The 25,576-nt window shown below is 38.8% G+C and overlaps 1 protein-coding gene across 1 annotated transcript in view; it reads left to right on the top strand.

Annotated features, from left to right (window-relative positions):
- The window catches only part of LOC128689368 (potassium voltage-gated channel subfamily KQT member 1-like), a 773,858-nt gene that overhangs the window by 710,522 nt on the left and 37,760 nt on the right, over positions 1-25,576 (top strand). Inside the window, exons 5-8 of the mRNA XM_070086168.1 lie at positions 6,993-7,119; positions 8,011-8,186; positions 17,177-17,317; positions 24,448-24,558. Of these exons, the coding sequence (XP_069942269.1) occupies positions 6,993-7,119; positions 8,011-8,186; positions 17,177-17,317; positions 24,448-24,558 (555 nt within the window). The remainder of the gene's footprint in view (positions 1-6,992; positions 7,120-8,010; positions 8,187-17,176; positions 17,318-24,447; positions 24,559-25,576) is intronic.

Here is a 25,576-nt window from a genome sequence, read left to right as displayed (position 1 = left end):
AAACAACCACGGTGACATCACACATCCTTGTCTAAGGCCTACTTTTACTGGGAAAAAATTTCCCTCTTTCCTACATACTCTAACTTGAGCCTCACTATCCTCGTAAAAACTCTTCACTGCTTTCAGTAACCTACCTCCTACACCATACACTTGCAACATCTGCCACATTGCCCCCCTATCCACCCTGTCATACGCCTTTTCCAAATCCATAAATGCCACAAAGACCTCTTTAGCCTTATCTAAATACTGTTCACTTATATGTTTCACTGTAAACACCTGGTCCACACACCCCCTACCTTTCCTAAAGCCTCCTTGTTCATCTGCTATCCTATTCTCCGTCTTACTCTTAATTCTTTCAATTATAACTCTACCATACACTTTACCAGGTACACTCAACAGACTTATCCCCCTATAATTTTTGCACTCTCTTTTATCCCCTTTGCCTTTATACAAAGGAACTATGCATGCTCTCTGCCAATCCCTAGGTACCTTACCCTCTTCCATACATTTATTAAATAATTGCACCAACCACTCCAAAACTATATCCCCACCTGCTTTTAACATTTCTATCTTTATCCCATCAATCCCGGCTGCCTTACCCCCTTTCATTTTACCTACTGCCTCACGAACTTCCCCCACACTCACAACTGGCTCTTCCTCACTCCTACAAGATGTTATTCCTCCTTGCCCTATACACGAAATCACAGCTTCCCTATCTTCATCAACATTTAACAATTCCTCAAAATATTCCTTCCATCTTCCCAATACCTCTAACTCTCCATTTAATAACTCTCCTCTCCTATTTTTAACTGACAAATCAATTTGTTCTCTAGGCTTTCTTAACTTGTTAATCTCACTCCAAAACTTTTTCTTATTTTCAACAAAATTTGTTGATAACATCTCACCCACTCTCTCATTTGCTCTCTTTTTACATTGCTTCACCACTCTCTTAACCTCTCTCTTTTTCTCCATATACTCTTCCCTCCTTGCATCACTTCTACTTTGTAAAAACTTCTCATATGCTAACTTTTTCTCCCTTACTACTCTCTTTACATCATCATTCCACCAATCGCTCCTCTTCCCTCCTGCACCCACTTTCCTGTAACCACAAACTTCTGCTGAACACTCTAACACTACATTTTTAAACCTACCCCATACCTCTTCGACCCCATTGCCTATGCTCTCATTAGCCCATCTATCCTCCAATAGCTGTTTATATCTTACCCTAACTGCCTCCTCTTTTAGTTTATAAACCTTCACCTCTCTCTTCCCTGATGCTTCTATTCTCCTTGTATCCCATCTACCTTTTACTCTCAGTGTAGCTACAACTAGAAAGTGATCTGATATATCTGTGGCCCCTCTATAAACATGTACATCCTGAAGTCTACTCAACAGTCTTTTATCTACCAATACATAATCCAACAAACTACTGTCATTTCGCCCTACATCATATCGTGTATACTTATTTATCCTCTTTTTCTTAAAATATGTATTACCTATAACTAAACCCCTTTCTATACAAAGTTCAATCAAAGGGCTCCCATTATCATTTACACCTGGCACCCCAAACTTACCTACCACACCCTCTCTAAAAGTTTCTCCTACTTTAGCATTCAAGTCCCCTACCACAATTACTCTCTCACTTGGTTCAAAGGCTCCTATACATTCACTTAACATCTCCCAAAATCTCTCTCTCTCCTCTGCATTCCTCTCTTCTCCAGGTGCATACACGCTTATTATGACCCACTTCTCGCATCCAACCTTTACTTTAATCCACATAATTCTTGAATTTACACATTCATATTCTCTTTTCTCCTTCCATAACTGATCATTTAACATTACTGCTACCCCTTCCTTTGCTCTAACTCTCTCAGATACTCCAGATTTAATCCCATTTATTTCCCCCCACTGAAACTCTCCTACCCCCTTCAGCTTTGTTTCGCTTAGGGCCAGGACATCCAACTTCTTTTCATTCATAACATCAGCAATCATCTGTTTCTTGTCATCCGCACTACATCCACGCACATTTAAGCAACCCAGTTTTATAAAGTTTTTCTTCTTCTCTTTTTTAGTAATTGTATACAGGAGAAGGGGTTACTAGCCCATTGCTCCCGGCATTTTAGTCGCCTCATACGACACGCATGGCTTACGGAGGAAAGATTCTTTTCCACTTCCCCATGGACAATAGAAGAAATAAAAAAGAACAAGAGCTATTTAGAAAAAGGAGAAAAACCTAGATGTATGTATATATATATATGCATGTGCGTGTCTGTGAAGTGTGACCAAAGTGTAAGTAGGAGTAGCAAGATATCCCTGTTATCTTAGCGTGTTTATGAGACAGAAAAAGAAACCAGCAATCCTACCATCATGCAAAACAGTTACAGGTTTTTGTTTCACAGTCATCTGGCAGGACGGTAGTACTTCCCTGGGTGGTTGCTGTCTACCAACCTACTACCTATATATATATATATATATATATATATATATATATATATATATATATATATATATATATATATATAGTGTTGAATGATCAGGTAGGGAGGGAGAAAAGAGAATATGAATGTGTAAATTCAAGAATTATGTGGATTAAAGTAAAGGTTGGATGCGAGAAGTGGGTCATAATAAGCGTGTATGCACCTGGAGAAGAGAGGAATGCAGAGGAGAGAGAGAGATTTTGGGAGATGTTAAGTGAATGTATAGGAGCCTTTGAACCAAGTGAGAGAGTAATTGTGGTAGGGGACCTGAATGCTAAAGTAGGAGAAACTTTTAGAGAGGGTGTGGTAGGTAAGTTTGGGGTGCCAGGTGTAAATGATAATGGGAGCCCTTTGATTGAACTTTGTATAGAAAGGGGTTTAGTTATAGGTAATACATATTTTAAGAAAAAGAGGATAAATAAGTATACAAGATATGATGTAGGGCGAAATGACAGTAGTTTGTTGGATTATGTATTGGTAGATAAAAGACTGTTGAGTAGACTTCAGGATGTACATGTTTATAGAGGGGCCACAGATATATCAGATCACTTTCTAGTTGCAGCTACACTGAGAGTAAAAGGTAGATGGGATACAAGGAGAATAGAAGTATCAGGGAAGAGAGAGGTGAAGGTTTATAAACTAAAAGAGGAGGCAGTTAGGGTAAGATATAAACAGCTATTGGAGGATAGATGGGCTAATGAGAGCATAGGCAATGGGGTCGAAGAGGTATGGGGTAGGTTTAAAAATGTAGTGTTAGAGTGTTCAGCAGAAGTTTGTGGTTACAAGAAAGTGGGTGCGGGAGGGAAGAGGAGCGATTGGTTGAATGATGATGTAAAGAGAGTAGTAAGGGAGAAAAAGTTAGCATATGAGAAGTTTTTACAAAGTAGAAGTGATGCAAGGAGGGAAGAGTATATGGAGAAAAAGAGAGAGGTTAAGAGAGTGGTGAAGCAATGTAAAAAGAGAGCAAATGAGAGAGTGGGTGAGATGTTATCAACAAATTTTGTTGAAAATAAGAAAAAGTTTTGGAGTGAGATTAACAAGTTAAGAAAGCCTAGAGAACAAATGGATTTGTCAGTTAAAAATAGGAGAGGAGAGTTATTAAATGGAGAGTTAGAGGTATTGGGAAGATGGAGGGAATATTTTGAGGAATTGTTAAATGTTGATGAAGATAGGGAAGCTGTGATTTCGTGTATAGGACAAGGAGGAATAACATCTTGTAGGAGTGAGGAAGAGCCAGTTGTGAGTGTGGGGGAAGTTCGTGAGGCAGTAGGTAAAATGAAAGGGGGTAAGGCAGCCGGGATTGATGGGATAAAGATAGAAATGTTAAAAGCAGGTGGGGATATAGTTTTGGAGTGGTTGGTGCAATTATTTAATAAATGTATGGAAGAGGGTAAGGTACCTAGGGATTGGCAGAGAGCATGCATAGTTCCTTTGTATAAAGGCAAAGGGGATAAAAGAGAGTGCAAAAATTATAGGGGGATAAGTCTGCTGAGTATACCTGGTAAAGTGTATGGTAGAGTTATTATTGAAAGAATTAAGAGTAAGACAGAGAATAGGATAGCAGATGAACAAGGAGGCTTTAGGAAAGGTAGGGGGTGTGTGAACCAGGTGTTTACAGTGAAACATGTAAGTGAACAGTATTTAGATAAGGCTAAAGAGGTCTTTGTGGCATTTATGGATTTGGAAAAGGCGTATGACAGGGTGGATAGGGGGGCAATGTGGCAGATGTTGCAAGTGTATGGTGTGGGAGGTAGGTTACTGAAAGCAGTGAAGAGTTTTTACGAGGATAGTGAGGCTCAAGTTAGAGTATGTAGGAAAGAGGGAAATTTTTTTCCCAGTAAAAGTAGGCCTTAGACAAGGATGTGTGATGTCACCGTGGTTGTTTAATATATTTATAGATGGGGTTGTAAGAGAAGTAAATGCGAGGGTCTTGGCAAGAGGCGTGGAGTTAAAAGATAAAGAATCACACACAAAGTGGGAGTTGTCACAGCTGCTCTTTGCTGATGACACTGTGCTCTTGGGAGATTCTGAAGAGAAGTTGCAGAGATTGGTGGATGAATTTGGTAGGGTGTGCAAAAGAAGAAAATTAAAGGTGAATACAGGAAAGAGTAAGGTTATGAGGATAACAAAAAGATTAGGTGATGAAAGATTGAATATCAGATTGGAGGGAGAGAGTATGGAGGAGGTGAATGTATTCAGATATTTGGGAGTGGACGTGTCAGCGGATGGGTCTATGAAAGATGAGGTGAATCATAGAATTGATGAGGGGAAAAGAGTGAGTGGTGCACTTAGGAGTCTGTGGAGACAAAGAACTTTGTCCTTGGAGGCAAAGAGGGGAATGTATGAGAGTATACTTTTACCAATGCTCTTATATGGGTGTGAAGTATGGGTGATGAATGTTGCAGCGAGGAGAAGGCTGGAGGCAGTGGAGATGTCATGTCTGAGGACAATGTGTGATGTGAATATAATGCAGAGAATTCGTAGTTTGGAAGTTAGGAGGAGGTGCAGGATTACCAAAACTGTTGTCCAGAGGGCTGAGGAAGGGTTGTTGAGGTGGTTCGGACATGTAGAGAGAATGGAGCGAAACAGAGTGACTTCAAGAGTGTATCAGTCTGTAGTGGAAGGAAGGCGGGGTAGGGGTCGGCCTAGGAAAGGTTGGAGGGAGGGGGTAAAGGAGGTTTTGTGTGTGAGGGGCTTGGACTTCCAGCAGGCATGCGTGAGCGTGTTTGATAGGAGTGAATGGAGACAAATGGTTTTTAATACTTGACGTGCTGTTGGAGTGTGAGCAAAGTAACATTTATGAAGGGGTTCAGGGAAACCGGCAGGCCGGACTTGAGTCCTGGAGATGGGAAGTACAGTGCCTGCACTCTGAAGGAGGGGTGTTAATGTTGCAGTTTAAAAACTGTAGTGTAAAGCACCCTTCTGGCAAGACAGTGATGGAGTGAATGATGGTGAAAGTTTTTCTTTTTCGGGCCACCCTGCCTTGGTGGGAATCGGCCAGTGTGATAATAAAAAATATATATATATATGTCGTGCCGAATAGGCAGAACTTGCGATCTTGGCTTAAATAGCAACGCTCATCTTGCCATATAGGACAAGCGAAAATTTGTGTATGCAATAATTTCGCCAAAATCATTCTGAACCTAATGAAAAAATATATTTCACTGTGTTTGTTTAGTACTAAATTATTGTAAACAAATCTAAAATATATTTAGTTGGGTTAGGCTAAAATAACTTGCGCTTGTTATAATAAGGTTACGTAAGTTTTCTAAGTTCCTTTTGGTACAATATTATAAATTTTTACATCAACATTAATGAAAAAAATATATCTTTAAACATATAAGGGAAAATTTTAGAAAGGACTTAATTTTAAATGAGTTCTTGCTAACTAACCAGTTTTACATATTCGGCACGACACATATATATATATATATATCAATAACAACACTGTGACTGGCCAAGGAGTCGAACCCATGCTGCTTTGGCCCAAAATGCAGAGCATTTCGGGCAAACTTAAAATTACAGCATTACCTAATAGAATTGAGCATTCTATTAGGTAATGCTGTATGGCTGTAATAAGTCTAGTTGTGCAGTTCGTTGTAGAATAACTACAGTTTTGATATACGTAGTTTATGAAAAATACAGTACAGTGGACCCCTGCTTAACGATCACCTCCAAATGCGACCAATTATGTAAGTGTATTTATGTAAGTGCGTTTGTACGTGTATGTTTGGGGGTCTGAAATGGACTAATCTACTTCACAATATTCCTTATGGGAAAAAATTCGGTCAGTACTGGCACCTGAACATACTATTGGAATGAAAAAAGTTCGTTAACCGGGGGTCCACTGTATTATAATTTAGAACAAGTTAAAACAATTTACAGTATGAAGTATTACAATTTAGTACATTTGAAAACGAGATTGAAACACTTCTAAGTTTGGAGTAATGAGTAAATGGTTGAGCAATCATCAGCAATATACAGTAATGAAATTGAAACAATTTTAAGTTCAAAGTAGATCATCAAATAGTTGGGCAGTCTTAAATTATTTAGAAACTTCAGTAACTGGTAGGTATTAAGTAAAGTATTTGTCTGGTTAATTTTGGGTGATGAGGTGATTTCTAAGTAGGGCCTTAAATTGATTTGCAGGCAGGGGTCCTTAGTGTGTTCTGACAATGAATTCCAGATCTTCAGGCCCTTTATGTGCATAACACTGTTGCATTGGGAGAGATGGACATGTGGGATATTGAAGAGTGATTTGAGTCTTGTATTAGGCTGTGTGTTCTTGGAATTAGTAGCCATTTACCAGCATTATATTCATGTATGCTAAACCCACGTGGACCATGCAGGCGTGTAGTATTCATCAACTTGCATACCATTTATAACAAGTTTATTTAGGCACAGGTACACGTAAGTATAATTATCAGAATGTAAATTACCTGGGATAACCTGAAAAAAGTCAAAGTGACTTATTTCCATTGGGACCTTTGTAACATGTGTGTGTCCCTTCTGCAGGAGATCTGTCTGGTGGTGTTCTTCGGCGTGGAGTACGCAGTACGGATGTGGGCTGCTGGCTGCCGTTCCAAGTACATGGGCTTCTTCGGCAGGATACGTTTTATAAGGAAACCAATTTGTATTATAGGCGAGTCTTACAATTTATTTGGGAAGGAGGGGAGTAGGATTCTGGGAGTTTGTTTTGTAAGTAGTCTGGGCAAGCTTATTGTATTTTAAGGTGGGTTATACACTGTATTTTTGGGGATGACTACCAAGTGTATTATGTGAACTTTATAGTGTATGTTGACTGATATGACCTTTCTCCTTCACTGCCCCCTTCAGTAATATATATATATATATATACACACACACACACACACACACACACACACACACACACACACACAGTATATACTATTAGTGAACATTAACTTAGCCAATCATTTCCCTCTTAATTTCATTTGAAGTTTGTATACATTCTGCCACATTCCAATTTCACGTGATATCACCAGTGTGTAGCATCAAATTGCCAATAGTATTGATGTGTGTATTGCGTGGAGGAGCGGGAAGTCCGTGACAGTTTGGATGTTGAATAGGTCATAGGTCACAGCACATGTTCTCATACCTAACCTAACCTGATTCCCTCTCTCCCTTATCCCCAAGTGCCATGACTCTGCAGTTATCTGTCATTCATAATTACACATGACTTGTACTATTGGTCAATGCCAATTAGATATGTGATATTTTTATGCAAGAGGGAGAGGAAGGGGAGAGAGGAGAGTAAACACTCATTACTAATGTAATTGCTGCCTACCTAACAGAATATTGGGGCTCAGTCCCTGGACTCATTGTGCCAGTGTAATCTTGTGAGTACTATACTACCCAGAGGATGTTCCTAGGGTGCATAATAAAACTGTCAAGTAAAAATGATCACTAACAACATAAATCACCACCACCATCCACAATCAGCTGTCAGATTAATGCCAGTATAAATCACCAATTACCAAACACAACTAATTTTATTTCCTTCCTTCTACAGATCTAATAGTAGTGGTAGCATCGATAGTGGTTCTATGTGTGGGATCCAATGGTCAGGTGTTTGCCACATCTGCCATTAGAGGGATCCGCTTCCTGCAGATCTTGCGTATGCTGCATGTTGACAGGCAGGGAGGTACATGGAGACTACTGGGCTCCGTGGTCTTCATACATAGACAAGTAAGCTGTGTTCTGAGTCAAGACTGTTTTATCATAGTTAAAAATTTGTTTGGGAAAACTCAGCAAACAAAATGGAGCAGCCCTCCCCTCTTTATATTACTGTATCTACTGTACAGTATTTTATTAAGAAATTAACCAGTTATATGCTACTTTAAGTACAATGAAAGTAACAGCCTCTTGGCTTAGTAGAGAGAAATCTCAAGTTTTCTACTTTAAATTAAGAACAGCAGCAAAATAATTCTTATAATATCCGTCATATTCCTTTTTAATAGTAATGTAATAATAGAAATCTCTCTGATAATTCAAAATGAAATTAAGCAAATATGTATTTCCCTGTTTATACAATACCAACAAATAGCACAAGAATACTGAGAAAATTTAGGACTCACTTTTAGGCTGCAATTGAATAAAGAATTTTGATTTCTGAACTCGGATACTGACATATCAGATTTCCCATGGAGAATCAGCTTAAAGATAGCTTAAGAGTTCACAGGGATATTGCTTTTCAAGCTTTACATAATTTCTGGTTTTTGTGAAAGAATGTACCAGGAGACTTCACTGTTACTCATACAAGATATAAGAATCAACTTGAAGTACTGTATACATTATGGTGAATGATTCCTGTTAGCTTCTTTTATTACACAGTGATTTAGTATTGTATATTCTAAATGTCAGTGACTGTGACTGACAGATTGAAACCTTGTTTGATTCAGCTAATACATCCTTCGTAAACAATGAATATTCATTTTATTGTGGCAACATTTCGCTCTCCAGGAGCGTTGTCAAGCTCCTGGAGAGTGAAACATTGCCACAGTGAATATTCGTAGGCCTTTCTATTGATCTAAGAAAAACTTTTGATGCACTAGATCACAGCATCCTACTTTTTAAACTCAAACGTTATGGAATAAAAGACTCTCCTAAATAATAATGTACAGTATTACCTCAGTGACAGACTCCAACACCTGACCATAAACAACTTCATCTGCTCAACCCATCAAAATAGGGATGCTGCAAGGAAGCATCCTAGGACCACTTTATTTCTCCTTTGCATCAACTTTGCTTAACTTGAACAATGTAATTAGTGTTGAACCAGAAAAAGTTATCAGCTTGGAGAGAAACAAATAAATTAATGATATAAGTATAATAGTCCTAGGTAGTAGGTTGGTAAACAGCAACCGCCCAGGGAGGTACTACCATCCTGCCAAGCGAGTCTAAAACAAAAGCCTGTGTAATTGTTTTACATGATGGTAGGATTGCTGGTGTCCTTCATTCTGTCTCATGAACATGCAAGATTTCAGGTACGTCTTGCTACTTCTACTTATACTTAGGTCACACTACACATACATGTACAAGCATATATATACACACCCCTCTGGGGTTTCTTCTATTTTCTTTCTAGTTCTTGTTCTTGTTTATTTCCTCTTATCTCCATGGGGAAGTGGAACAGAATTCTTCCTCCGTAAGCCATGCGTGTTGTAAGAGGCGACTAAAATGCCAGGAGCAAGGGGCTAGTAACCCCTTCTCCTGTATATATACTGTATTACTAAATGTAAAAGGAGAAACTTTCATTTTTTTCTTTTGGGCCACCCCACTTCGGTGGGATACGGCCGGTGTGTTGAAAGAAAGAAGAAATATAATAGTCTTCTTTCAACGCACCAGCCGTATCCCACTGAGGTGGGGTGGCCCAAAAAGAAAAACAAAAGTTTCTCGTTTTAAATTTAGTAATAGTATATACAGGAGAAGGGGTTACTAGCCCCTTGCTCCTGGCATTTTAGTCGCCTCTTACAACACGCATGGCTTACGGAGGAAGAATTCTGTTCCACTTCCCCATGGAGATAAGAGGAAATAAACAAGAACAAGAACTAGAAAGAAAATAGAAGAAAACCCAGAGGGGTGTGTATATATATGCTTGTACATGTATGTGTAGTGTGACCTAAGTGTAAGTAGAAGCAGCAAGACGTACTTGAAATCTTGCATGTTTATGAGACAGACAAAAAACACCAGCAATCCTACCATCATGTAAAACAATTACAGGCTTTCGTTTTACACTCACTTGGCAGGATGGTAGTACCTCCCTGGGCGGTTGCTATCTACCAACCTACTACCTAGGAAGTATAATAGTATAGTATAATAATAAGATATTAAAAGGACCCCAATGGAAATAAGTCACTTTGACTTTTTGAGGTTATCCTAGGTTCTCTATACATATGCTGCTATGTATGATAATCTATGTAACTGTACTTGTGTATACCTGAATAAACTTACTAATTTAGATCTACTGTACAATATAGAGTTCAAGAATAAAGCCAAATATGCTCAGCTAGGTACAAAGATAAATATCACAAAATTGACAGACAAGATGAGGTGAAAATTCTTGTATATTCACATAGACAGATACTGTAAGTGGTTTTTATGGCTTCATGTGCTGTTAAGTGTGAGCAAGGTAACATTTATAAAGTGATTTAGGGAAAACCAGTTAATTGGACTTGGGTTATGGAGGTGGGAGGTACAATGCTAGCACTCTGAAGGAGGGGTGAGTGATGTCTGTGTACATACAGCCTATAGACTCTTTCTTCCTTTCAACACATCGGCCGTATCCCACCGAGGCGGGGTGGCTCAAAAGGAAAAACGAAAGTAGCCTATAGACATGGCCAACAAACTTAATTAATATCTTCTTCTCTACTGTAGGATCAAAGCTAGCAAGCAAAATCCCAAGCTCAAATACTCAGCTGAAATACTACCACACTGGCAACTACCCAAATACTCTATATCTAGCTCCAACTAATTCTACTGAACTCTCACTCATCATTAAATCATTAAAAAACAAAGCAGGAGATCAAAATAATTTGCCACCATTCATATATAAAAAAGCAGCTCATGTTCTATCACCCATTATTGCAACACTGTTTAATAAATCTGTTGAGTCCTCAACCTTCCCATCCATACTCAAGACAGCAAGGGTTACCCTGATCCTCAGAGGAGGTGATCCAACTGATCTGAACAACTATAACCCTATATCAAACTTGCCCTTACTTTCTAAAATATTCGAAAAATAATACACAAATGACTTTACTCCTACCTCATATCTAACAACATCCTTAACCCTTTCAGGGTTTCCGACGTACTAGTACGGCTTACACACCAGGGTCAACGTACTAGAACGCCTAAATTCTAGTGCCTTCAAATCTAGAGAAAGCTGGTAGGCCTACATATGAAAGAATGGGTCTATGTGGTCAGTGTGCACAGTATGAAAAAAATTCTGCAGCACACAGTGCATAATGAGAAAAAAAAAACTCCGACTGTGTTTTTGGTTTAAAACAGCGACTTTGCAGTGTATTTTCGTATGGTATTTATTCTAGTTTTCCTGGTCTTATTTTATAGAATGGAAGACATTACAGAAATTGAGATGATTTTGATTGGTTTCATAATGAAAACTACCTTGAAATTGAGCTCAAAGTAGCAGAAATGTTCGATTTTTACCAAATTTCAAAAGTAAACATATCATGCTAAGCGTCCAATACACGTCAACTGGTGAGTCTAATATTCTTTCACAAGTGCACTGATATTATTTATACCATTTCTACACTAATGCAGTAGTCTGCATAACAGTAAATCTTCTATTATTTGTGAGAATAAAAATTCAAAGTGGAAAGCAAAAGAGATGTAAGAGGGGCGTGGGGACATGACTAATGAACAGAAAAAATGTTATTTTAGTGCCAGGAATATCTGTCTTGTTTATTCTGGACCCTATTTTGAAATTGGCATCTTCTGAAATTTGTGTGAAATTGGCAAAATTGCCAATTTCTGACCACTTTATTGGATTCTTGAAATCGGTAAATGGGTGGTTTCTTGTACTCATTCAATGAAAAAATGGAGTTCTAGTGAAATAGATATGATTTTTGTCGACTAGTACACTGAAATTGGCTGAAAATAGGGCTCAAATTGGGCAAAAATCGCTGATGTGTAAACATCGTCGAAACCGCTAACTTTGCGAGTGCATAATTCCGTAAGTTTTCCATCAAATTTCATACTTTTGGTGCCATTATGATTGGGAAAAGATTCTCTATCATTTCATAAGATAAATAATTTTTTTTTTTTTCTGAAAAATTTTTGACCCTGAGAACGAGTTTAGGAGAGGGCTATTATACAAATGCTAGAACTAATATATACAGCCCTCGATAAAAATGAATATCCACTGGGGCTCTTCATTGACTTACAGAAAGCATTTGATACAGTGGACCACAATCTCCTGCACCTAAAACTAAACCATTATGGCATAAGAGGACATTCCCTCGTTTACCTAAAATCTTACCTTAACAATAGACACCAGTATGTATGCGCAAATGAAGTCAACTCCACTATCCAGCCTGTAGCTGTTGAAGTGCCCCAGGGTAGTGTCCTAGGCCCACTCCTCTTTCTCATCTACGTCAGTGATCTCCCCAATGCATCTCAACTCCTTAAACCAGTTTTATTCACAGAAGACACTACTTGTGTCTACTCCCACTCAAACCCAGCTATACATAGAGGCACCACAAACAACGAGCTATTAATAATATATACTTGGATGATGACCAACACACTCACTCTCAACATAGACAAAACATACTGCATGCTATTTGCAAACAGAGCCTTAAATATCCAACTTAATATATTGATAAATGGTTCCACCATTACAAGACACACTGAGGGTAAATTTCTAGGTCTTCACCTTGACTGTACAGTGGAACCTCGGTTTTCATTGAATTCAATTTTAGAAGACTTTTTTCATCAAAATTTTGTCCAAGTTTTCATTCTTCACCTCTGTTTTCGTCGGTCCGCCATACCAAATGTGTTTGCCTGCCTGCACCCACACAAAGCATCCCACTCATTCTGAGTCAGTCTGGCTTTGTTTCTCATCGAGTGAGCATTACCCTGTGCGTTCATCTGCAACATTTCATAATAATCCATTGTCTTTTTGTGCTTGTTTATTGAGTTCGACTACTAAATAAGCCACCATAGGGCTAAAGAAAGTTCTGAGTGCCAGCCCTTTGATAAAGAGTGAGAAACATGATAGAATTCAAGAAAGAACTTGTAGCAGAGTACGGGGTTTTATGTGAGTGGCCAGGATGTGGCAGAGTTGGTGGACAACCACAGGGAAGAGCTAACCACTGAAGAGCTGCAATACCTTCAACTGAAACAGCAACAGATTGCAGCCGAGGAAATTGCTTCAGAGGAGGAGGAAGAGACAGGGAAGAATGTGCCTTCTTCAGTGATTAAGGATGTGTGTGCAAAGTGGAGTGAGTTGCAAAGTTTTGTGGAGAAATATCACCCTAACAAAGCTGTTGCAAGCCGTGCCTGCAACATGTTCAATGACAGTGCCTTGTCCCATTTTAGGCAAATCTTAGAGAGATGCCAGAAATAGACCTCTCCAGACAGATTTTTTGTGTGACAGGGGCCCATTGCCAGTTAAAGACAAAGAAGGGAAGTAACCCCGGATAGGGACTTGATACCTGAAGCCCTAATGGAGGGGGATTCCCCTTCCAACCAGTAACCTCTCCTCCTCCCTCTTCTCTCCTCACGTCTTTCATACGCCAACAATAGTCTTCAATAAAGGTAAAAGTGATACTAAATGTTCATTTATCCATTTCATTAGTCCTTTATATTTATTTCTCATTGTTTTCTGTATGTAAAACTATAGTTATTCTCTATAAAATGTATTTTTTGTTAATACTTTTGGGTATCTGGAACAGATTAATTGGATTTACATTATTTCTTGTGGGAAATATTGCTTCAGTTTTCATCGAATTCGGTTTTCATCAGACTTTCTGAAATGAATTAATGACGAAAACCGAGGTTCCACTGTAATCTTAAATTTCATTCCCACATCCAGCATATATCCAAGAAAATTTCCAGATCAGTAGGCATTTCCAAGATATGGTACTATGTGCCCCAAATGACACTCCTTACCCTATGCCACTCTTTAATATATCCCTACCTCACCTATGGTATATGTGCCTGGGGATCAACCACAGCCAACCACCTTAAACCTTCAATAACCCAACAAAAAGCTGTTGTGTGGATGATTACTAACTCCTGTGCCAGACAGCACACCCCACCACTTTTCAAAAGCCTGAACCTTCTAAATGTACGAGACATACACTCATACTGTGCCTGCTATATATACAGAACATCAAACTCCAATGTAAACTCTCTGCTTAAACTTCTCCATGATAGCTACAATGAATGCACAATCACAATACGTACAAGGCACAAGGCATTCTTTGACATCCTGCATGTCAGTCTCACACAATGCAAAAATGCAATGCACATAAAGGGCCCGAAGATCTGGAATTCACTACCTACCCGAAATGCCAAGGCATATGTAGGCACACTAGTGGCCTTCTTTGTAATAAATATTTTATAATATGCAATAATATTTTATATGTAAACCCCACATTGTAAAATATCTAGGAATCACCTTTGACCCATGCATGTCAGGAGAATTGATAGGGATCAGTGTGGTAAAGAAAGCGAGTGCCAGACTGAAATTCCTCTATAGACAAGCACAGTGTCTACCTACTGAGGCTCGCAGGACCCTATGTCTAGCCTTTATACAGTGTCATATGGATTACACTTGCTCTTCATGGTACTCTGCCTTGACAAAAAAACTAAAGATAGACTGCAAATCACCCAGAACAAAATAGTAAGATTCATCCTGGACCTGGGTCGAAGAGAGCATGTAGGCCAGGATGAATTACAGCAGTTAGATATGCTGAATGTTGAAGAAAGAGTAAAACAACTGAAGCTAAATCATGTTTATAAAATTGCTCACAGTGTCCAGAATATCTTGCTGTCAATTTTGTCAAGGTTGGGAACCAAAGCAATCATAGTACTAGGGGGGGAGAGCACAACTTTGTAGTACCCACAGTCAGTGGCCAGGCTTCAAACACCTTTTATTGTACAGCAGTAAAGGAATGGAACAGACTGCCTGCACATGTCAAAGCCAGTCATAGCATGAACCAGTTCAAGAAGAGTGCCAAAAGGTGTCTGATGAATGTAGCTACAGAAAGGGAGGGGAATGATTTTTTATTTTTTTTTTAGCTAACACACGTGTAATTTTACCGTATTCCCAGTAATGACCCTCGTATTGTAGATAGTTTTAGTGACCCTCGTGTAATAGATAGTCTTTTTAGTATGATAATAAGATGTTATTTCCATTATAGAATAATAATAAGACATTATAATCTTTATATTATAATAATAAGGTAAAAGGACCCCAATGGAAATAAGTCACTCTGTCTGACTTTTTTGGGTTATCCCAGGTTCTCTACACATATGCTGCTATGTATGATAATTTATGTAACTATTTGTGTATACCTGAATAAACTTACTTACTTACTAACAGAGAAATAAGGAATTTTATTTTTAATTTAATTAAATTTTACAAATTTAGGGCTATGCTTAAAAATCATCTCATCTCTCAATACTAACCAAATCAACCAGAACAACTTCTAATCAGTTTGAAGCAACTCTCCCAAATATTATATTATATATGGCCTCTAGTCTATTAAAATATCTGTCAATCCATAAAATATTACTGTTTGAACCATTAATTGTAATATTGTTGTTATGTGCAACTTCAAGATTATTATTCTTACAAACCTTCACCCTCACTACCTCGCATTAGTATTAAGATAAAATAAAGATTTATTAAAAAGTTAACCATTCTTATCTTGTCTAGATTAAAGTAGTTATCATGTACTACGATTAGTTTGCCTGAAATGCCCCGGCATGACAGTGGCTTTCTTTGTACTTAACAAATCAAAATTGTAATAACACATTGTAACCTTTGCAAAGAAATAAAATCTTTAATATTTAATCTTTGCTGCTGGCGAGACAGCTATTGAATGAATGATGGCGAGTGTTAACTTTTTTTTGGGTCACCCTACCTCTGTGAGAGATGGCTGGTGTTAAATGTCCTATAACTCACCTAATACCAGCTACAGTGTATTTACAGAAATAATGAAACACCAGAGAATAAATTATATCAGATGATGTATTTGTTGTGTAATATCAAATTACATAAAAAATCTGATACCAGATATCAAATATTTTTTAAATCTTACAACCCATGCTTACTAAAAAGGTAAATACTGGACATAACACTTTTTTAAACACCAGCAAAGGTTCTAGTTCTTTTAAAATGAAATGGAATAGCAACACACCTGTTGTCTCCCCACAGGGCAGAATGACCCAAAGAAGAGAAGAAATGCATTTTCCATTCATTCAGTAGCTGTCTCACCACAAGCATGCTGATCTCACAGTTCAGATGACCTTCCAAACTACAGCATCCCCACTCCTTCTTTCAGAATGCGAGTACTGTTCTTCCCACCTCCAGAATTCACGTCCAGCTAACCGATTTCCATGAATTCTTTCAAAAACATTACCCTGCTAAACACTCCAAAAATTACAAAGTCAGTAGCCTCCACTGTACTGAATTTACAACCAGTAATTTATTACAGTAATGACATTATGTACTTAGTGGCTGTTAAAATACACCTTTAGTTATTAAATACTTTGTCATTTAGGTTATTATACAGTACAAGAGGGCTCTGCTTATACAGCAGGTTAGGTTCTGGGCTACTGCTGTACAGCAAAAATCACTGTAGAGTGAATCATGGCATTTTTCACTTTCAAATGCATATAAAAGCCTGATAACATGTATTAATAGAGCTAGGCCTAAAAAATATATATACATTACACACACTATTTACCTTAAAATATTTTTGTCCTTAACTGATAGTGAATATATTTATTGTATGAAGCCTGAATAAATGAAGAATGGGTATAATTGAAACCCACTGCATTGGCAAAATGCCATAAAGCGAAGCGTTGTAAAGCAGGGCTTTACAGAGCTTCACTGTAAAGCCCTGTTGTACAGCGATAGATACATTTGATAATTTTTTATTTTACCTTTGCATAGATCTAATATTCATTTTGTATGTCAACAGGAGTTGATAACAACTCTTTACATTGGGTTTTTGGGCCTGATATTTTCGTCCTATTTTGTGTACCTTGCGGAGAAAAAAGATGATGAAGATGAGGAAGAAGGTGATTTCTCCAGCTATGCTGATGCTTTGTGGTGGGGTGTGGTAAGTACAGTATATGTAGGAATTGTGGTAGGTAGTAGTACAGGCCAGCCATCACTAATCGGGTAATCAGTTATCCAGTTCCATCAGTAATCCGGCACTAATTTCGGCTAGCATAATTTCAAATTTCATCATTATACTGAATCAGAAATTGTACAGATGGTTATAAAGACACAGCAGCAAACCAGTGAAGGAGAAAGCAGTGATGAAAATGAGGAAGATGTAGCAGAGTCTCTGATGATAGGTTAATTAAGTGTATTCTAACCTAACCACTCTGTAATCTGGCAAACTCAGTAATCCAGCACACTACAGGTTCCAATGATGCTGGATTAGTGATGGCCGACCTGTAGTAATAGTCTCAGCTCTAGTGGAGATTGGTATATACTGTGGTAGTAGTTGTAATCTTAGTTCTGTGGTGGGGAGTGGTATGTACTGTACACTGTAGCAGGAAATGTCATCTTAGCACCATCATGAGGAATAGTAAGTGTGTGTACTGTAGTAGTCATAGTGTCAAGTGTATATACTGTAGTACTTGTAGTGCCAAGTGTGTGTACTGTAGTAGTCATAGTGTCAAGTGTATGTACTGTAGTACTTGTAGTGCCAAGTGTGTGTACTGTAGTAGTCATAGTGTCAAGTGTATGTACTGTAGTACTTGTAGTGCCAAGTGTGTGTACTGTAGTAGTCATGTCAGGTAAGTGTGTGTAGTCATAGTGTCAAGTATGTGTACTGTAGTAGTCAAGTAAGAATATTTGTAATCTTAGTTCCTTGTGTGTTCAATCCAGTTGACTTTAAGGGGGCTATAAAGGACCCGGTCTACCTTGATATTAACATCAAAAATACTTTAGTCATTATAATAGGGAATCACATAAAATATCAGTGTCCAGTATACACACATGTATGCTTATTTTTCAAGTACTGTACTGTACTATTATTGCTTAATTAAAATTTTGATTACCTAGCACAATTACAATATGTTAAATTTTATTTTAAAATGTATTCATGTTAAAATTTTGTTACAGAGATGCAGTAGTGACAAGCAATTGTTGAGTTAAGCTGTATTATACCACACTCAAATTTGATGTAATGAATTACACTAGTTTCAAAGAACAACTCATAGTCTGCATTGAGGGTTTTTGACCTTGAATAATTATGACATAGCATGTTGAAAACTTAATTTTCTTTTGCAATTTTCAGATATTAACAACACTGTAATTTCACATATACAAGGTGCTTTCAAAAAGTTCCTGGACTGTTGTGAAAAAAAAAAATAAGACTGTTTAGGCTTACCTAACCTGGTTAAGGTGGTCTCCCTTGAAGTACTCTTCATGGCAGACTGTACATTGATACCAGCACCTCTGCCACATCATGAAACATTTCTGGAACTTTTCTAACAGCATCTAACACAGCCTGTGATTCCGCTTGAATCTCTTATCTTTATCTTATCTTAAAGGTAGTTAAAATGCTGCCCGTAGTGTACCATTTTTATTTTTGCGAAGAGAAAGAAGTCACAGGGGGCTAGATCTGGGGAGTAGGGGAAGGTAGGGGGACAAACACCATGTTGCTTTTGGCCGGAAAACGATGATCTTTCTGGTCTTCAGTCAGCAAGCAGGGCATTTTGCAGCCACTCACCTCATGCACTCACCACAGCACTTGCAATGTCCTGGATACTCTAATGACAATCTTTATGAATAACCTTCCTCACTTTTTCAATGTTGGTGTTTGTTATTGATGATGGATGACCAAGCATCTTCACCAGGTGTCAGATCAACCAGGCTGTGGTGGATATGTGGGGCAGCAGGCCTCCAGCAGCAACAGCCTGATAGACCAGAGTTTACCTGGAGAGGGTTTCGGGGGTCAACGCCCCCGCAGCTCGGTCTGAGACCAGGCCTCATGGTGGATCAGGGTCTGATCAACCGGGCTGTTACTGCCGGCTGCATGGAAACTGATGTACGAACCACAGCCCGGTTGGTCAGGTACTGACTTTAGGTGCCTGTCCAGTGCCTTCTTGAAGACAGCCAGGGGTAAGATAAGATAAGATTTCGTTCGGATTTTTAACCCCAGAGGGTTAGCCACCCAGGATAACCCAAGAAAGTCAGTGCGTCATCGAGGACTGTCTAACCCATTGGGGTCCTTAATTTGTCCCCCATGTACGCTAGCTGCTAGGCAGTAGGTGTAAAAACAGTTTCTTCCGTGGTGAAGCCCCACCAGGACACTAGGAGGCAGTATTTGGGCCCCGGACACTTATTGTGTTGTCTCTCAAAGTACTCGTGGCGCCTCTGCTTTTCATCGGGGAATTGTTGCATCTCCTGCCGAGTCTTTTGCTTTCATAGGGAGTGATTTTTGAGTGCAGGTTTGGTACCAATCCCTCCAGGACCTTCCAAGTGTATATTATCATGTATCTCTCTCGCCTCCATTCCAGGGAATACAGATCAAGGACCTTCAACTGTTCCCAGTAATATAGGTGCTTTATCATACCTATGTGTGCTGTGAAAGTTCTTTGTACTCTCTCCAAGTCTGCAGTGTCGCCCACCTTGAAGGGGGCCATTAGTGTACAGCAGTATTCCAGCCTAGAGAGAACAAGCGATTTGAAGAGTGTCATCATGGGCTTGGCATCCCTAGTTTTGAAGGTTCTCATTATCCATCCTATCATTTTCCTAGCCGATGAGGTAGATACATTGTTGTGGTCTTTGAAGGCGAGATCCTCTGACATTATCAGTCCCAGGTCTTTCACATTTCTTTTTTGCTCTATTGTATGGTTAGAATTTGTCGTATACCCTGATACATTTTTAATTTCCTCAAGTTTTCCATATCTGAGTAGTTGAAATTTCTCCTCATTGAACTTCATATTATTTTAAGTGGCCCAAAATATCGACTTGGATGACAGCCAATAAACTTACACTTAACACTGGCAAAACCTACTATATTGTTTGGTAGCAGAGCAGGAGTTGCACGACTTAACATTAAGATCGACAACACTAATTGCCAGATATAATGAGGACAAATTCCTTAGCCTATATCTCGACAACAACCTAAATTTCAGCACCCATATCCAACACATAACAAAAAAAGTATCCAAAACGGTGGGGATCCTCTCCAAGATACGATACTACGTGCCGCAAACTGCCCTTCTCACACTATACCATTCACTTATATATCCATACCTCACCTATGCTATCTGTGCTTGGGGTTCAACTGCAGCAACACACCTAAAGCCAATAATAACCCAACAAAAAGCCGCAGTAAGAATAATCACTAAATCTCATCCCTGGCAACACACCCCCCCACTCTTCATAGATCTAAACTTACTCCCTGTACAGAACTTCCACACTTACTACTGTGCAATCTATATCTACAGGACCTTAAATTCCAATATTAACCTTGACCTAAAATGCTTTCTTGATAGTTGTGACAGGATCCACAGGCATAACACCAGTCACAAACATCTCTATGACATTCCATGTGTTCGACTAAACCTTTACAAAAATTCAATGTATTTCAAAGGACCTAAAATCTGGAACACCCTACCTGAAAACTCTAGAACTGCAGACACATTCATCACTTTCAAAACTACAGTTAGAAAACATCTTATCTCCCTAATACACCCCGACAACTAACTACATGATAACCACCTGGTGGTTCACAATTACACTCACTCACCCACTGACTATAAACCCAGAAATACTAATCTTCATCTTAAAATAATAAATCCTAACTAGTCATAAGTTTGCCTATGATACTCCAATATAGACACTTTGTATTATGCCAAAACAAAAGAATTCACATTGCTAAACTCACAAATTATGATGTAGGCACTTAGCCTTAATACCATAATCTGTAAGAATTTAATGTTAAGAATTAATCTAAGTCTGCCTGAAATGCCTAGCCATGCTAGGTGTCCTAGTGGCTCCCTCTGTAATTAGTATTTTATAATATGTAAACCACACAATACCCAAAACCTGTAAACCCCACATTGTAACCCTTATAGAGAATAAACTTGAATTTGAAGATTTGGTTGATGTCCGCTTGGAGTCTTGCAGTGTCTTCGATGGAGGTCACTGCCATGGAAATCCAGGTGTCATCCGCATAGGAAGACATGGAGCTATGGCTGACATCTCTGCCTATGTCAGAAATGAGGAAGAGGAATAGAATGGGAGCAAGTACTGTGCCTTGTGGAACAGAGCTTTTCACCATGGCTGCCTGGGACTTTACTTTGTTTACTGTTACTCTATGTTCTATTTGTCAGGAGGTTATAGATCCATCTACCAACTTTTCCTGTTATTCCTTTATCACGCATTTTGTGTGCTATTACACCATGGTCACACTCGTCGAAAGCTTTTGCAAAGTCTGTGTATACATCTGTATTTTGTTTATCCTCAGCAGCATCCAGGACCTTGTCATAGTGGTCCAGGAGCTGGGACAGGAAGGAGCAACCTGCTCTAAACCTGTGTTGCCCTGGGTTGTGCAATTGATGGGTATCTAGGTGGTTGGCAATCTTGCTTCTTAGAACCCTCTCAAAGATTTTCATGTGGGATGTTAGTGCTATCAGTCTGTAGTTCTTTGCAATTGCTTTACTGCCATCTTTGTGGAGTGGGGCTATGTCTGTTGTTTTTAAGTATGTGTGGGATGACCCTTGTGTCCATGCTCCCTCTCCATAGAATGCTGAAGGCAACTGAAAGGGGCTTCTTGCAATTCTTGATGAACACGGAGTTCCACGAGTCTGGGCCTGGGGCAGAGTGCATGGGCATGTCATTTATTGCCTTCTCAAAGTCTTGTGGAGTTAGGATAATATCTGAAATTTTTTATATGACCAAATTTTGTGTTTCATTCATAAAGAATTCCTTTGGATTGTTGACCCTTAGTCTGGGTAGCGGCTCACTGAACACTGAGTCGTATTGGGACTAATATCTTGCTCATTTTTTTGGCTGCCATCTGTGTATGTCCCATCCTGCCTAAGCAGGGGCCCAATACTGGATGTTGTTTTTTCCTTAGATTTGTCATAAGAGAAGTATTTTGTTATTTTTTTCAATTTCCTTTATGGCTTTTAGTTCTTCCTGAGATTCTTGTCTCCTGTAAGATTCCTTCAGCTTAAGTTTGATATTTGTAATTTCACTGACCAGTGCCTCCCTTCGTACTTCAGATATATTGGACCCTCTCAGTAGCTCTGCCTTTTCGCCTTCATCTGTATAGGGAGCGTCTCTCTCTTTCTAGTTTACATCTTCTCTTTCTTTTTCTTAATGGAATGTGTCTTGAGCAGATCTCAAGAACCACAGAGTTCATTTTTTCTAGGCAAATGTTCGGATCCGTGTTGTTTAGGATATCTTCCCAGCTTGTTTCATTTAGGACATGGTTGACTTGGTCCCATTGTAGGTTTTTGTTATTGAAACTGAATTTTGTGAAGAGACCTTCATGACTGATCACATTTTGCTGGTCAGGAGCCCTGTGCATACATGTCTGTACCTCTATTATGTTGTCATCTGAGTGTATTGTCTTTGATATGGTTATATTACGTATCAGATCGTCATTGTTAGTGAAGATGGGTTCCAGTGTATTTTCTAGTCTTGTAGGCTTAAATATTTAAGGTGAATTTGGTGCAGAGATTTCATAGTTCGTGTGTGTGTTTATGTGTGAATTTTTATCTGAGCTGCCTCCTGGGGTGATCTCTGCTAAAATATCGTTTGCTATACTCCTCCATTTTAGGTGTCTCAAGTTGAAATCTCCTAGTAGTAAGATGTTTAGGACAGGAGTTGGGAGATTTGCCAGACAGTGGTCAATTTTCAAAAGCTGCTCTTGGAATTGCTGGAGAGTTGCATCTGGAGACTTTTATACAACCACAATGACAAGGTTTAGGTTTTCAGTCTTTACCAAGACTTCAACCGCATCATTTGAGGTGTTTAGTAGTTCTGAGCAAATGAGCGACTCTGTGACGTACAAGCCAACCCAGTCCCCCTTCTTGCCTGTTTAGTCTGTCGCATCTGAATAGGTTATAACCTGGGATCCATATTTCGTTGTCATAATGATCCTTTATGTGGGTCTCTGTGAATGCTGCAAACATTGCATTTGACTCCGTGAGCAGTCCCTTGATGTAAGGAATTTTGTTGTTTTTTGATGGCTTTAGACCCTGTATGTTAGCAAAGGCAAATGTTGTTATATTGGTGGAATTTAGTGGGGCTTTATTTGCTTCCTCTAATATCTGTTGTTCTAGAGTGGAGGCCAATGTCCATGCCTCTGCTCCAGAAGTCTTTTCAGTTGGTGTAGGATAATTGTCATTTCTTGCCAGTCTTTTTTTCCCTCTTGGCCCTGAAAAAAGCTCTGTCCCTAGAGGGGTTGTGGCTCCCCTCATTTGTTTCCCATAGACTGGCTGGTATGTGTCTTCTTGTCCCCCTTAGATGATGTGCCTGGCAGTATGCATTGTAGCATTTTCTTTTATGGATTGATGAGTGACACATTTCTGGGTGAAATAAGTTACAGGAGGGGAAGTTGCACTCTCCTGTTGCCATGTGGGTGTGGCATTTTTTGGGGTAGTCAAAGGTGCATGTCCCACCTGTTTTACCACTGAGTAGTGAAACTCTCGAAACTCTTCAAAGGTACATCAAAGGTAAAGGTATACCAGAGCATTCATCATCCTCAGTTGGCATTTGTCATGCTCTGAATCAAGAAAATCATTCATAACACTATCTAACCCATTGCTTCATCGCCAGATGCTCGCTGAAGCACTTTGAGAGTTTCACTAGCTTTGAACAACAACTCGGACACACACTGCACTTTCAACTATTTCAGTCTGTTACAAAAAAAATTGCAACAACGCACTGACAACACGACTAAAATGCCCATTGAACCTCAGTGGAATGATGACTGCACTGAAACTGGCTACACTACTTCACAAAGGAGTGTACTGCACTTTGATGTACACTGCTGCTATATTTCAACCAGGAAGTGCATGAAAGTTCACTTGATAGCACCTTGTATACACTACAGTACTGTATCATGTTTGCATCTGATAAACATTTCTGAACACTTTGGGGTAATGCTGCAGATAAGTCAGTTACAGCTGATGACTTGAGTGACTGTAGTTATGGTACCATTAGCTGTTCTGCAAATGTTTCAGAGAACTGACTTAAATTCACCTTCCTCAGATAACTGTAACAACAATAGGGTATGGTGACACTGTTCCCAGGACGTGGATGGGAAAAATTGTTGCCTCCTGCTTCAGCGTTTTTGCTATATCATTCTTTGCACTTCCTGCCGTAAGTATATCATTCATCTCTTCTTAGCGACGTGGTTATATGATTTACCTATAGAAATATGAACATGTACACAAATATTTCCTTTGAATTTTTTAATTAAACCCTTATGTATTGGCCAAACTGTATGGAGGTTCTGGGATTTTCCTTGTCTTCCTGTTTAGCACTTTTATGTTAAGAACTTTACTGTTTAGTGTACAGACTCTGCAAATAATGTTAGGTCACAGCCAAATTGCAAAAGAATTTCTAGTAACATAAGATAAAAGTCTTAAGAAAAAATAAATTTCTTATGCTCCCGTGTAATTTGATTACCAGTTTCAGGCATTTAGGAATTGAATTAGAAAGTCACATCCATTTCTTGAATCCATTTTCTATCTCTTCAGTCAAGTGTAACACTGATGTGTTTTTTGGAATAGGGCTTTACTTTCATTTCACTCTTAACAATTTTCTATGGCATTCAGGTCAAGGATGTTCCTGGACTCATGGATAACATTGATATTGTTCTCTCAAAGAGCCATGAATTTACGATTAATCCTCAGATGAACCAAGAACACCAGGGATTTTTCAACTAGTTGAAATCTTCTTGCTAAGCAAACCCCACAACTTGACCTTGACAAATATTAGCATGCTCAGATCAATTACACCTCATCTATGATCATTACATGTATACATGTATTTTCACACTTCCCATTGACTTGCCATAGGCTTGAAAAAATGTGTGATTGTTGCATCTACCTATATGCAGCTATTTGTGACTATTGCCGAATGTGCAGTACAGTAGTATACGTACAAATGTTCCTCGACTTACAAGGGTTCGACTTGTGATATTTCGACTTTACGATGGTGCAAAAGCAATTACTTAAGAGATGAAACTCAGGGTAATTACCCAGCATGAAGGTGGCAAGTCCGTAACTTGTATTCATTTATTTACTAATCAATACTCATATTTAGTTAGCTACAGTAATTATTTGATATATTTATCATATCACATTATTTTCGACTTACAATGTGGTAACATTGG

This window comes from Cherax quadricarinatus, chromosome 18, assembly GCF_038502225.1.
Source record: "Cherax quadricarinatus isolate ZL_2023a chromosome 18, ASM3850222v1, whole genome shotgun sequence".
Lineage (NCBI taxonomy): Eukaryota > Metazoa > Arthropoda > Malacostraca > Decapoda > Parastacidae > Cherax > Cherax quadricarinatus.
This window is presented reverse-complemented; position numbering and strand designations above follow the sequence as displayed.